Consider the following 13,881-nt stretch of genomic DNA (forward strand, 5'->3'; position numbering starts at 1 on the left):
TAAGAGAAACCTACAAGGGCGAGACAAAAGGGAAGGGAAACACAAGGGAATCAGCCTGTTGGATTTTGGTTTGGGGTTTTTTCCTCCTTCTTCTCTCTCCCTCCAAAGCGGAGGATCCGGCCGGGCCAGTTTGGATATTTATTAAGAAAAAGCCAAAGATAATTAACTTTTTTGTTTTTGTTTTGTTTGCGGGTGCCTCCCCTGCTGGCACTCCTGGCTGCCTGGCAAATTAAACCTGCTCCCGGCTCCCTGGGTGCTGGGCTGACGGCAAGACTTCTGCCGACTGTCCTGGATCTGCCAGGGCTGCCAGCTGCCCACCCAAACACCTACCTTGACTTTCAGACCTTGGGTCACTTTATGCCCCCACCGATGCCACCTCCCCAGGCTCTACTGACTCTGAGAGCAGCCTTTAGAGCAGGGTAAGTGGGATGTGGGGGTGGGGGCAGAGGAGGGGCTACTGTTTGGGGTTGTGGCCAGCACTTCCCTAAAAGGAAATGGGGGGAAAGTGTGAGCCTCTCCCAGGGCACAAGGGCGTTCCTTCTGGCCAGTTCAGGGCCGTTGACTTCCCAGGAGAGGGTAAGGAGAACGGAGGATGAGCTGGAAGTGCAGGGAGAGGCCAGATTTGGGCCATGTCGATCCCCAGCTCTTCTCCCTGGAGGCTGGTACACTGCCAGGCCTCATAGGCCCCTGAGAACACCCTGGAGCGAGCAGCCTCTGGACCATGGAGCCATGCTGTGATACCCGTCCACCCCCAACCCCAGGTTCCATCCTGCTCCCACCCCCAACCCAGGCCAGGCCATGGGTGCGGGGCCAGGGGGCAGCTGAGTGGCTAGACAGCCTGTGCTTGGGTAAGAGCTGGCTGCCTCCTGTCCGCTGTCCTGGAGCCACACAGAGCCCCGAGGCCAAGCTGTGACCTAAGCCTGAGCCCAATTCATGGGCCAAGAAGGTGACGCTGGGAGTTAGAGGCTTCCTGGTAAGAGACAGAGCTGAGGACTTCTCAGGAGCCAGGAGAGCCCACAAGAGGAAGGCCAGTGTGGAGAAGCTCGCTGGGGTTGGAGGTGCGGCTCGCCCCTCTGTTAAGCCAGTCCCCCTCAGCCCTCCCCTGCCAGGGCCCCTCCATGGTCCCTTGGCTTCATCCCCAGCTGGACAAGTAGGCAGCAGTGGTGAGCCTCTTCTCAGGTGGGGAGGCTGCTTCGGAGCCGGCCACAGAGAAGAGGGCATTTTTCAAGGATTTTGCTGGCCCTTTTTTTTTTCTCTGAAATATAAGGATGTGCAATTTTTTTGGTTTCAATTTAGCATTGGAGAATTTTATAATTTAGTAATTAAAATCTCTGATAGGCTTTAGAAATTGCGGCTAATTGAATTTAATGGGAAGATGATTTTCAATTTTATTTGATTACCGGGACCCCTGGCATCGGTATTTATGGGAAAAAAATGGGAAATGTGCTGTGTGGGCTAAGATGGCATAATTGAATTAGGGATAATCGGATTTCTCCGTCATGAATTTCACTATAATTTTCCTATAATTTTCCATTAGATATCTAGTTTACAAATATTCACAAAGAAATGAAGCTCTTTCGGAATGGAGATTGCTGGCTAACAGGATTACGGGGCCGAGCGTGCGGCTGTGCCAGCCCCTCTCCTGCCATAATGCAATCCCTGCGTCTGCCTTACACTCGGCGCGGCCCTCGCTCCGCCACCCACGCTGTGGCTCCTTTCTCCCCTTTGTTTCCTTCTCATCCTATTGACCCCCTGCCCCAACACCCACCTGTCTGTGGCCCACGACCTCCTGTGCCCGTGGCCGTGCCGTGGTGCCTTGGCTCTGCCCTCCCTCGGACCCCACGCTTCCCGTCCACTTCGCTGGCTCACAGTTTTCCTGATACCCTCCCTCCATCGGCCCCGGAGCGGGCTCACACGCAAACACACGGACTCCATCGCAGGTGCGAACATGCTTGTTCGCAGGCACACGCAGTCCTTTGGCCAAGGCTTCTGTGCCCTGGCCCAGTCGCCTCAGATGGAACCAGTTTATTGGGATCCTGGGGTGGGGTGCCAGAACAAAAGGAGCTTTGTTCAAGTTTATGTGAAAGTTACAAATTCAAAATGAGAGCAGATAAAGCATGAGATACCTGGTGTGTAAACAGGCTGGTGAGTGAGAAGGCTCCAGGCTGGGGAGGGAGAGAGAGTGAGTGGGCAACCTGGGGGTGCGGGGGGGGAAAAGGAACCAGCGATGGCAGTGTGACAGGAAGGGCGGATGGCTTTCCTTGGTGCTGAGGTGGGGAGCCTGGGATGGGGGAGACCGCTGGGTTGACTTCCACTCTTCTTTTTCTCTTGCGAGTGGGCTGTCTCTGGAGGAGCTGGAGGCTCTGGGTCTGGGGACTCAAGACCAGGAGAGATTATGGCATTGGATTTCCATCCCTTGAGTCCCAGACATGAAGGTCCTCACTGTGGCCTGGTTTTGGGGTCTCAGGTGTCACCATGTTGGAGTCCTCAAGGCAAAGATGGGCCATAGCCTCAAAAGATACCTCTCCTCTTGGTACGAGCAGATACACTCAGAGACAGAGAAGGGGGGGCGCATAATCTGGGGACCCCTCCATGACACAGCCTCTGACTCACACCCCACGACCTCGAAGCCCCCGCCTTCTTCTCTGACCTTCATAAATCCTTGCACTCCGAGTTGGCCTGTTCCTTGCTTCTCTGACCCCTGCTCCTCCAAGAGGAAGGCCTTTTCCTCTTGGGCAGGGCCCACTCGGCCTGTGGCTACCTGGCCAGGGACTTGGCAGAACGGAGGTTTTCCAGGCATCCCCACGCCTCCCTCCACCGCTGGCTGCCGTCCCCCAAGCTCTCTCGAGTCCTGTCTCTTCCGCCATTCCTCTACAGCCTTTGTCTACCTGAGGCCCCAGAGTTACTGGGTGGCCAATCCAGGTGGTTCTGCCTGGGCAGCTAGAGGGAATATGCTTCCTTTCCCCTCCACACCCTCCTCAGGGGTCAGGCTCTGACCACTGTCAGCTGAAGCCGAGGAGGACATTCCGAGCCAGCCAGTGGCTATGTGGGTCACGTATGCAAGGAGCTCCCCATCTGTGCAGACATCTTCAAATGCACCCAGAAATCACCTCTTCTACCCCTTGCCTCCAGGCTTCCTCCTACACACAGTTGCCCAGACAGGACAGCAGAGGCTCAGGATTGGGGTGGGGATTGATCACTTGCTGTCACCAGCCAGAGCTGCAAGCCTGTTGTTACGATTCCTTGCTTTGGGGAGTCACTAGGGGCAACACCCAGAGGCATGTGTGTACCCCCCAGTGGTCCTGGACACAGATACCCTCTCTGAGATCCCATGTGGGGAGCAGAGGCACACAGTCCTCTGTGCTGGGTGCCCGGTACAGGCAGTCATACTCCCAGGCTTAGACTTGGGGTAGTTTTGTTCCCTTATTCGAGGTTTTGGGGCCAGGGGCAGCTCAATAAGGTTTCTGGGCCTCTCCAGCTGCTGTTCCTATGTAGGGATGGGTTGGGGAATTACAGAGCCAATGGGGCTGTGTGACGGCCAGGAGTGGGGACGGCCAGGAAGGCAGTGGGAAGGGCAGTGGAGTAGGGGAGGGATGCCCAGCTCCGTTCGAGGCCATTTAGAACTATAGAGCAAGCAGGAAAAAAGGAGAAAAATGAGGGGAAAGTAGGAGAAAGAGTAGATTGTTAACTCCCTGATGTCTTTGCCCCAAGGCCTCCCTGGCCCCTCCCTTTGCAAAATAGAAATTATTGCAAAAATAGGCCAGCGCCATGTTGCTGGATGCTGTCCAAAGACCAGGGAAGCCTGGGCCCTGCTCCCCTCCCCTCATCTGAAGGCAGTGTGGCCCCTCCTGAAAGATGAGCGTGGGGAGAGGTGAGGAGGGCAGCAGGATAGGTGAAGAAGGGACGGAGAGCCAGGTCCTTCCTTAGCAAGGCTGCCCAAGGCCCTGCTCACCCCACCGTCTCTTTCCGTGAGCCCCTCTGGGCCGGATGGGTCACTTAGGTCACCAACATTTAAGGACTCTCAAAATATATAGCTGCAGCAGGGACATCTGGGTATGTCCCATGGTGCACTGTGCATGGTGGGGAGACCCCTCAAACTGCCCTCTCTGGCAGAAAAGGAGGAGGAGCAAGGGGAGCACAAAGCGCCTGGCTGGCCATGGGCTGGCAGGATATGAGGTTCCACGTTGAAGGGGACAGGGCCTGGCCCCAGATCCCGACGCGGTGGGGGGTGGGGGCGCGGGGAGGAGGAGGAGCCGCGATGTGCCTCAGACTCCCTGGTTGAGGGTGCTTGTGCTCTGTTGAGCACCCTTCCTAGGGCAGAGGCCAGAGGGACAAGGCAGGGAGGAAGCCCAAGTGATGGCCGGGATCCTGGGTCGGGGGCTGTGGGGGAAGGGGGGGGCCGATCTCCATTCGTCTGGCCTGCAGGGCAGATGGCCCAACTTTGAGGGAGGAGCGGGGAGAAAGACCGAAAGACCGGGGAGGCTCTGGGAGGACACTTGGACCAGTTTTAAGGGCAAAACCAAAGCAACGCGGAGGAGACCCCAGTGCGTGTCCCAGGCCGGTGTGTCCCAGGCCGGCGCTCGTCAGGCCCAGGGCTGGGGACAAGCGGGATGCGAGGGCGCGCGGGCCTGACTGCGCTCTGACCCGCCTAGCCCCGCACTCCTGTTCCTCCAGCTCCAAGAGCCGCCACTGCTGTGAGGGGAACACGAAATCCCTGTGCTACCCAAGGAGCCCCGAGCCCGCAGGCAGCGGGCAGGGGAGCGCGCGGCCCGGCGGGCGCGGCCCCGCGGCGCCTCACACCTGCGCCCGCCCTCGCGGAAAAGTTAGCGCGGCCGCGCGGGGCGTAGGGCAGGCGCGCGCGGCGGCCGTCGGTCGCGCTCGCGGGGCCCGAGCGGCCGCTGGGAGCGTGCGAGCGCGCGCGCGGCCGCCGGCGGCCGGCAAGAGTGGGCGCGTGCCCGCGGGCGCCGTCCTCCGGCCGCGCTCCCCGACCCGCGCCGAGTCCCCTCCCGCCAGCTCTGAGCGCAAGTCCCCGCCCCCTCCTCCCGGAGCCAGAGGTTTGGGGAATCGCAGAGCCAATGGGGCCGGCCGCCCTGGCAGTGCGGCGCGGGCGCGCGCAGGGGGGCGCGCGCGGCGGGGGCGCGCGGCGGGGGGCGCGAGCGAGCGCGAGCCCATTCACTCCGGCACCGGGCGGCGGGCGGGCGGGCGGGCGCACCGGGCGGCGGCGGCGGCGGTGGCGGCGGCGGCGGGGCCGCGCTCTGCTCTTTCACCTGCCGGGGCCGGCGCGGGCCGGGCCGAGGAGGCGGTGCCGCGGCCGCCCTGCCAATCACCGCGGCTCCTGGCAGCAACCCCCGGCCGCGCCCGCCCGCCCGCTCCCTCCTGCCAAACTGTTACCCTGAGTGTTACCGGCAGGAGCAATGACATCAGGGCTTTAAAACAACTTGTTATTCGGGGAGTAATCAGTTGCAATTAGGCATTAATTAAGTATTATGAAAGTTGATTATTTAAGTGAATTCGGCTTTCGACTCTCCGACTATGGTGAGTACCGGGCGCGGGCGGGGGAGGCCCGGGGGCCGCGGTCTCGGGCGGCGACCCCGGCGCGGGGCGCTGGCGGCGGGACGGGGGCGCCTCTGGGCCTCACGGATCCCCCGGCCCGGGCCCCCAAGCCGGGGCCGCGCCGGCCGAGAGTTGCTGCCTTAGTTGGAGAAACTCGGGCTGCGCGGAGCCGCGGGCGCGTGCGGGGCCGAGCGTGAGAAGCGGGCGGCGCGGAGGAGAAAGTTTCTCCGCCGCGGCCTCGGCGCCCGCCCGGGACGGGCCGCTCCTGCGGGGCGGGGGGCGCGCGGGGCGGGCGGCTGGGGTCCCGCGAGACGCTAACCCCGTGTTTCTTCTCTCCCGGTCTTCCCCTGGTGGCGTTCCGCGAAGAGTTTGGGACCAAGGAGAAGAGAATGGATCTTGGAACAGGTACCGGCCGGTGGGAACGCAGGGGCGGCTCTTTCACTTTTCTTTCGCTTCTTTTACGGAAGTTCTTATTTTTAGCCCAATGAGGTGGCGGCGGGGCCGGGTGGGGGCCGGGAGGGTCGGGGCGGCTGCCTCCCGGCGTCCCGGCCTCGGGATCGGCGACTTCTGAGGCTGTTGTTGTTGTTATTTGCCACTTGCTTAGAGGCTGTGACTAATGTGATGCTTGTCATTATGAAAGAACCGAGAGGAGCAGGAGCTGGGGGGCACCCAGAGAGAGGATTTAGGGGGTTTTTGTGGGGTTTTTGTTCTCCGTGTTTTTTGTATGGCTTCGTGTTTTTTTCTGTGTGTGTGCTTTTTTTTTTTTTTTTTTTTTTTTTTTTGTTCTCTGCAAAGATCTTTGTGTGTCTGGCTGTGGGGTGTGTGTTTTTATTTTTTTAGTGGGGGGTGGTTTAGTTTTTGAAAGCAGCGTCCTGTTGGGAAAGGTGGTTAGTCTGGTTTCGGGGCGACTGTCTCAAGGTAAAGGAATTTAATTTATTTGGGACAAGGCTGTGTCGGATGATCAAGCTGCTTATTATGGCTAATGAGTATTTTTCACCTGAGAATCTGTGGGATGAGGTGGCTGTTATCAGTTCAAAGTGAGGGGCCCTGGACTGTCTCCCACCCACCTCTTTAGCCCCCACCCTGGGGGGTGGTGATGGACCGGAAGGACTACTCAGCCTAGGTATCTAGGTTTTGGGGGCCTCCTGTGGGACAAGGCCAGGGGTTCCAGGAGGCCTGGTGCTCGCCTGGGGCAGTTTATCCTGAGATTTTGGTGTTTTCTTGGTTTTAATCTAATTCTTTCCAGTGTTTTTGCCTTCAGCTCTTGCGGGCTTCCCATGGGCCCTGGCTATTGAAACCAAATTTTGACCAGGACCCTTACATGTGAGGCTTACAAAAGCAGCTGTCTTCTTAAATGTTTTAAAAGAAACAAACAGCCCGATCGTTCATTGAGACTGATCTCTGAACTCTCCTGGTTCATTGATGGGATAGGTGATACTGGTGGCTGTTAGCGTTGTTGTTTATAATAGGCCCAAGTTCACAGCATCGGCCCTTGGGACCCATGAGCTGATATCTAACCTTCTAAGGTCAAAGGGGAGTGGGCAGAGAGACAGGAGGCAGCCCTGAGGGGCCGAGGATAGGTGGCACGATGGCCGGTGAAGAAGAGCCTGTGTTTGTCGAGGGGGAAGGGCGGTGTCATTTGCAGAGTTTGAGGATTGTGTGACACCAGGTGTGATCTTGGCTGGTCCAATGTGGAGGGCCTCAGGACCTCTGTGCCCAGGAAGGGTGTGACACCCCCTGCTGGGCAAAGTGGTAAAGGTGTCTAGGGCCATGGCTACCACCCTGCCCCTCCCTGCTCTCCACTCCCACAGAGAACCTGCCCACCCCCACCTCCAATCAGTGTCTCATTACCTCCCTCTCAGGCCCCACCCCCTTTCTTCGGAAATGGGGCCCCACCCATCCCAGCCAAGAAGCAGACCTCAGAGATGGGCCTGGTGGCAAGGCACGCCCCCCCCAACCTGGGGCAGGCGAGCCTCTGCTTGTGGGCCCGCACAAGGGACCCAGGCATTACAGAGCTGGAAAGCAGGCCCTCTGGCCGGTCTCCTCCTAACCTGAGTGCCAGCTGGAGCCAGTGTCCATCCTCCTGCCATCCACCAACAAGTCCCTCCAAGTCTGTCGTGGGGACAGTACTCCAAAGCCCTTCTCTAGGGTGTCCTGACTGGAACGAGGGCCTCCCAGCCCTGGTAGGAGGCAGGTGGCAGAGCCTCTGCTGGTGTCTCTCCTGGGCCTTAGGGAGACTGACTTCTCCCAGGACTCCAGGGACAGGTTCTGGAAACTTTTCCTAGAAGCTAGAAGGGACCCTGAGGTCAGCTGGTTCCTCCTGTAGCTGGAGTAGAGCACTCCCAGTGGGACTCAGGCCTGGACTCTGGCCAGAGGGGAGGCCCAGGGTGGCAGAGTTCTGACTGTTTCCTGGAGGAGTCATCTGGTGATACCATCTCAGTCTCTTCTTTGAACTTGGAAGTTTCACTTATAATCTCAGAACTTCAGAAGAAAAACACTCTTCCCCCCACTTCACCAAAAAAGGGAAGCAGATGAGGATGCTGAGATCCCCTCTGAGCGGGTCCCTGGGCTGACTCCATGCTCATCTTCAGGAGCTGGGAACAGCTCCCTCAACTTCACAGTGCACACGGGACACAGCCGGGGCCGCAGGCCTCATCTCTGGCCAGGGCTCATGGCTGGTGAAGTGAGGGTCCCTTCCTCTGGGGGCAGCATGGGCAGCTTCAGCCGACGGCCTCTCTGACACAGTCCATGGCCAGGGGTGCAGGCCCTGAAGGGCTGCTGGCATCATGGACCCACCAAACCTCTGATCATAGGTTAACATGCCCTACGGCCCTGGACACATCTAGGTCCTGAAGGCCTTCAGCCATAAGGACGCCAGTGGTGGGAGAGCCAAGCCTTCTCAGGAGGGGACAACAGGACCTCAGGACCCTCAGGGACCATGTGGACCCCCTTTCCCCAACCATAGTTCAGCCAAGGGCTGGATCAATCTGGACGTCTTTAGCAATAAAAAATGCCGATGTCGTCCTAATTCACCAGGCCCCGAGATGACAGCAAATTTACATTTTTTAATTAAACTAGCAGCCAGTTTTTATGAGAGGGGGTTGGGTTATGCAAATCAAATGGTTGTGTACGGAAGATTAGGAGAGTTTGGGAATAAATTCCACAAATGCTAATAAAAAAAAAAAGGAAAGAGAGAGAGGGAGGGAGAGAGGGGAGAGAGGAAGAGAGGAGGACATAGTTCCATTAGGCCCTTTTAGAGTGATTTCCCTGGGGGAGGGAGTTGGGAGGGGGGAGGGGAGAAGGGAGGAAGCTTTCAGACACAGGTATATCCATCCTGCAGTTGGGAAGCTCCCAGGGTTAGGCCCCACCAGGCTGATGCCCAGGCCCTGAACACAACCAGAAGCCAGGGTGAAAATGGTGGTGAAACACGGGTGGAGCTCTGAGCAGGCTCTTGCCCTTGACTTGTGGGGATCTGGTGATAGTTGCCCCTTCTCTTCTTGAGACGAAAGGGTGGGGCTGTCCAAGGCACGGAGGAGCCAAGATAAGCTCTACAAGGTCAAGGGCCAAAGAGGCAAGAGGGCAAGTTTAAAGGGATGGCCACAGACTGCAGGGGGAGCCGGTGAGGGACAGCGCTGTCCATGCGACGCTGTGGCTGCAGCCTTGCTGTCAAGGTGGGTCAGTGGGAGGAAGCCTGGCCTACTTCCTTCTCCTTCTGGGGCTCCAGGCCAGGACCCCCTTGTGTTGCCAGCAGACCCCCCATTGCAGATGACCCAGGCCTCAGCTGTGGGGAGGCCAGGAAGCGTGGGATCAGAAGCTGGGCCAGGCTGGCTCATTTTCCTGATTCTCAGAGTGGAATTTCTCAGTAGCCCCATGCTTTGAGAGCATACTGTCTTGAGGTAGGCCACAGACTTCTTCTAGATGGTGTCTGAGCCCAGAGAGCAAAGAACTTGGCATTCCCAACCCAGCCCCCGTGTGTGCTGCTCAGCCTCCTACCCTGAATGTCAGCCGCCTTCAGATCAGACCTTCCATGAGCCGCCAGGTCAAGGCCAGAGCCTCGCCAAGTGTGGAGGCTTCTAGGAACCTCACTAGCTCTGGTTACACCTTCGACCTGCCAGGCACCGGGGATTGAGAAGGTTCCTGTGCTGTTCTGGAGGAAGAGATTCCAAGCCGGGTTTAGGGCAGAGCAGATTGCTCTCAATTTCCTTCCTCCAGCCTTTACTTGGCCAGATACACCCACTCAACCAGTCTGAGCTGGGGCCAGCCCCTGTAGCCAGGTTGGGCATGGGTTTTGCCAGTCTGCTGCAGGGGGTAGGTGCTCTGGGGCCATCTTGGCAGAAAGGAGCTGTCAGAGCCCGGGACAGAATGGGCCGTCTCAGAAGTCATGGTTTTCCTGGTACCATTCGAACAGACGTTTGTGCTGTGCACCGGTTAGTGACATTTGGAGGGACTTGAGCATCAGATGGCCTTTCAGATCTCTGGCTGACTGACTCGCAACTTGATTTTGTTCAGTGGGGCAGTCTTGGCGGGCGGGAGTAGGGGGTGAGTGGACGAGGTGAGGAGCACATTATTTGGACCTTTTCTTTGGTAGAAAGCATTGGAGACAGGCAGCTCTGGGCTGTGAAGTGGCCCTTTGAACCAGCCCTGGTTCTAGTTGCAAGACATCAGAGGAAACTGAGGCAAAAGGCCTAGCATAGCCTTTCCTCCCCAACAGGAGGCAGAGGCAGAGGGGCAGGTCCGAAAGGCTCCCTGGAGAGACCCCACCCCCGGCCCTTTTTCCCTGGTAGGGACCAGCGAGGAGAACCCATTCACTCTCCTCTCCAAGAAAGGCACTGAGTGTGGGTGTTACTCAGACCTCTCTACTGGCCTTGTCGGTACTACTGGTGTTCCCCCAGCCCCCACAGCCTGGGAATCTAGCTGGGCTGCAGCTTGAGTTTTTATGATGGAAAAATAAAATAAATGCAGGCACCTTTGGAGGGCTGAGCCATGCGGCGGCATCTCCTCGTGAAAGTGGCTACCCTGGCTCAAGGCCATGCCCGCTGCCTGAGCAGGGGATTGGGTGGGGCTTGGAAAGGCTCTTGGCCCCAACCTCTCTTCTTCCTGGGTCCTGCCCTGTCAGTGGTGCAGCCCCAGCCTCCATGAGCCCCCTCTAGAAGGGCTGGCCCAACACTCTTCCAGGGCTCCGGCCATTCCTCCACCCGACCCACCCCCCATGCCCCCAGGCCCCAAGGCTCACCTTTTAACACAGCCTTCCCTGAGCTGGTTTTTAAACCCTGACCACCCTGGCCACTGCTACCACCTCTTCCTCCTTTTCCTCCTCCTCCTCCTCATCTTCAGAGGGGGAAGGAAGTTGCACTGTAATAATTACTGCCTGTGGGTCCCCACGGCAAGCAGCAGCTGTTCTGGGGTAGCTGGGCCAGGGTACAATGAGTAGAGAGAAGCTGGGAGCGGGAGGAGGGCGGACGGCCCCGGTGTGCAAAGGATGGGGGGCAGCCTCACCGGGACCACCTGTGCAGGGCAGCAGCTTGGTGGTCTAGCACATACCCCTCTGGCTGCCTGGCCACAGAACAGCACCTGACACCCTCAACTCAGCAGGATGTGTGGTCTCCTGTTCGGGGAGAGACCCATGTGGGAGGCGAGGCCTGAAACCCAGGAAGCATGGGAGGCTCTCCTGCAGCAGGAGAGACGGAAATGAGGACTGCCTGGGCCCCTGTGTTGGCAGCATCTGCCTAGTGGAGGGAGAGGAGCGGTCTGCTGTCCCACCAGGCCAAGGAGCCAGGGGCCAGGACCCAGGGAGCTTTGTGAAAGAATGGCCTTAAGGGACCTCCCTCCGCCACCACGCTTTCTAGACTCCTAGCCAGACCCTTCTCTCTGTGCCTTGTCCTCCCTCCCCCTCCAAGAGCAGAACTCTTGCTTCCCATTGTGCAACCACGTTTTTCTGTCTTTTTCATCCAGGCCACCCAGCTCCCTAAAGCCGGGCCCTCCCTGCTACCTTTCTTGCCCCGTGCAACCTTTCCAGCCTCACACCCCCTTGGCCCTGGAAAAAGAGAGAAGCTGCTGGCTGTGGGCCTGCTGCTCTGAGGCTCTGGGTACACCTGTGACATTGCTGTGCCAGGACCCAGCACTCTGACTCATATGCCCTGATCCCCAGGAGATCGGGCAGAGCCCTTGTTTTCCTCTGCCACGGCTGCTCCTAACGGTGACCATTAGTTGGTAGCTGGTGTACCGCCACCTCCTCCCCAGGCCTGGTATGGGCCGGGGCTCACGCCTTCCCGCTGTAAGTGCTGGTGGAACTGATTGATTGATGTGCCTCTTCCCCAAGTGCCTCCCTGGCTTCTTAGTGGGGGCAGAAGGAGGAAGGCAGGAAATGTTGGCCGATTCCCTTGGGACCTGGGTTTTAGCTCCTTGAGAGCTTTCTAGAGCCTGGTTTACAGGAAGGAGCGAGGCTGGGATTTGGGATGACGTGAAAGGGGTAGGGGAATGGTAAGGATAAAGACGGGAGTGGGATGGTTGAATGGCACCCACAATAACTCCTAACCATGGCCATGGCCTGGGACTGGGAGGTCAGTCTGCTGCCTAGTGGGGACAGGAGGGCTGCAGCCACAGGGTGATCCGGGCCCTTCTCCACTTCCTCCCTTGCCCTCTCCCTCTCCCCTTTGTCTCTCCTCCTGAGCAGATCTCTGCATGTCTACCATCTCTCATTCTCTTCCCTGCTTCCGGGATCCCTCCAGCTAGATAGACCCAGGGCAGGGAGTGAGACCAGAAAGACAGGGATACACCCAGACTGAGGGCCAGCCAGGCGCCAGGGCTTCAGGCCTCTGCCCCGGGCGTGGTGTGTGGGCCACTCCTGGCCGGGGCATCTGCTCTTAGAATGTCCCACAGGCCTGACTCTGGGGTCTCCTCTGGCCCTCTGGGCCCTGCCGGTGCTGTCATCACTCACCTGCTGAGAGCTTTCCTAAAGCCAAGAGGGCCCTCTCTTGATGCCACCTGGCTGAGGCTAGGGCGCTGCCTGGCTTTGGAGGAGAAGGCAGGGGCTGGGAAACAGACACATTTTGTGTTTCCAGAGACCAGGTGTTCCCAAAGTTCGCCTGGCCTTTTGTTATGGGGCTCTTTCGGTGAGCTAAGGGGGCCCTGGGAGGGACTGTGCTGTGTGAGAATGGGGGACTGGAGGAGCCGGGCAGAGCTTTAGGTGGGGGAACCCTAGTGCAGTGGGAGAGCAGGAGGCCTCCCGGAGGCCGGCTGGGAGAGGCTCCTGCAAGTTTTGTCACTGGGAAGTGCCTCTTCCCCACAGCTGTGATCCTCACCGCCCTCTAGCCTAGTGCCTCCCTCTCTGTCACCCCTTCAGCCTGGGAACCCAAGGCCACAGGAAGCCAGGGGCTGCCTCGCAGAAGGATGACCTGGCTCTCCACTGCCCGGCAGGGGGCGCCCCACAGCATCTGCCCCGCTCCTTTTAGGTGTGGGACAGTGTGGTCAGGACCTGGTCCAGGCCTTCTGGCCACGGGTGGGGGAGGGGCAGCCTAGCGTCCCCACCCCCAGAGGTTCCTTAGCTGAGTTTGTTTGCCAGGGTGACCTGTTTAATCATCTCATTTTCTGGTGGCCGTTTATTCCTTGTTTCCACGGTTACGGCCCCATTAAGGGGAGAAGCAATAAGGCGGTGAGTCAAACAGGTAATAAAAACATGCAGAGCCCCTGTGCACCAAGAGAGGGTGGCGGGGAGGGGCGCAGTGAGCTGAGACGGCCTGGGGGGCAGCCCAGGTGACACCCTACCCGCCTCGTCCTCCAGAGGTCCGAGTGCCCCCAAGACCCAGTCCTCAGCTTACCCGTCCCCAGCCCTTGGTCCCTTGGGCAACAGGCTGTCCCGGGTAAAACAGGAAGGAGAAAGGGGAGAGGGGGCGTGATACAAGCACCCCCAGGGCTGCCCCACAGTTGGTGTGTGACCTGTTTCCAGGCCCCACCTCGTGCTCCCTTGGCAGGGGCAGGGGATGATTTCTGACATTGGTGTGAGCTCTAGAATTTTTTTTCTGCCAACTTTATCAGAAAGCATATTTGTGGTGAGTGCTGCTAACAGGGCCAGTCCGGTGAGTAAATATTCCTGGTGTGGACGGCCCTGTGACCTTGAGAGGGAAGAGTACAGTGGTGCGGCCAAGGGCATATAAGGAGAGGAGAGGACGTCCAGGCAGCCATGGGCTCCCCGTGCTGGGTGGGGAGCCCTTCCTGGGAAGGGGTCAGGTGGGGGCCACGGGGTCAGGTTGGCCCCAGTAGCCTCTTCCTAGCAGCATGGTCTGCCTCAGGCCCCAGTGACACCAGCTGGAGCTGGGTTGTGTGACTTGC

The 13,881-nt window shown here is 58.9% G+C and overlaps 1 protein-coding gene across 4 annotated transcripts in view; it reads left to right on the top strand.

The window, feature by feature from the left end:
- Nucleotides 1–13,881, top strand: part of LOC105473140 (castor zinc finger 1) — a 158,939-nt gene that overhangs the window by 97,982 nt on the left and 47,076 nt on the right. For 2 of the 4 annotated variants that reach the window (XM_071100883.1, XM_071100892.1), the window contains exon 4: nt 5,920–5,958. In XM_071100883.1, the coding sequence (XP_070956984.1) occupies nt 5,943–5,958 (16 nt within the window). In that variant the 5' untranslated portion in view covers nt 5,920–5,942. Of the gene's footprint in view, nt 1–5,317; nt 5,536–5,919; nt 5,959–13,881 lie in introns of those variants that run through there. The other 2 variants (XM_071100880.1, XM_024790130.2) reach the window with 2 other exon arrangements.

The sequence above is a fragment of the Macaca nemestrina genome, chromosome 1 (assembly GCF_043159975.1).
Source record: "Macaca nemestrina isolate mMacNem1 chromosome 1, mMacNem.hap1, whole genome shotgun sequence".
NCBI lineage: Eukaryota > Metazoa > Chordata > Mammalia > Primates > Cercopithecidae > Macaca > Macaca nemestrina.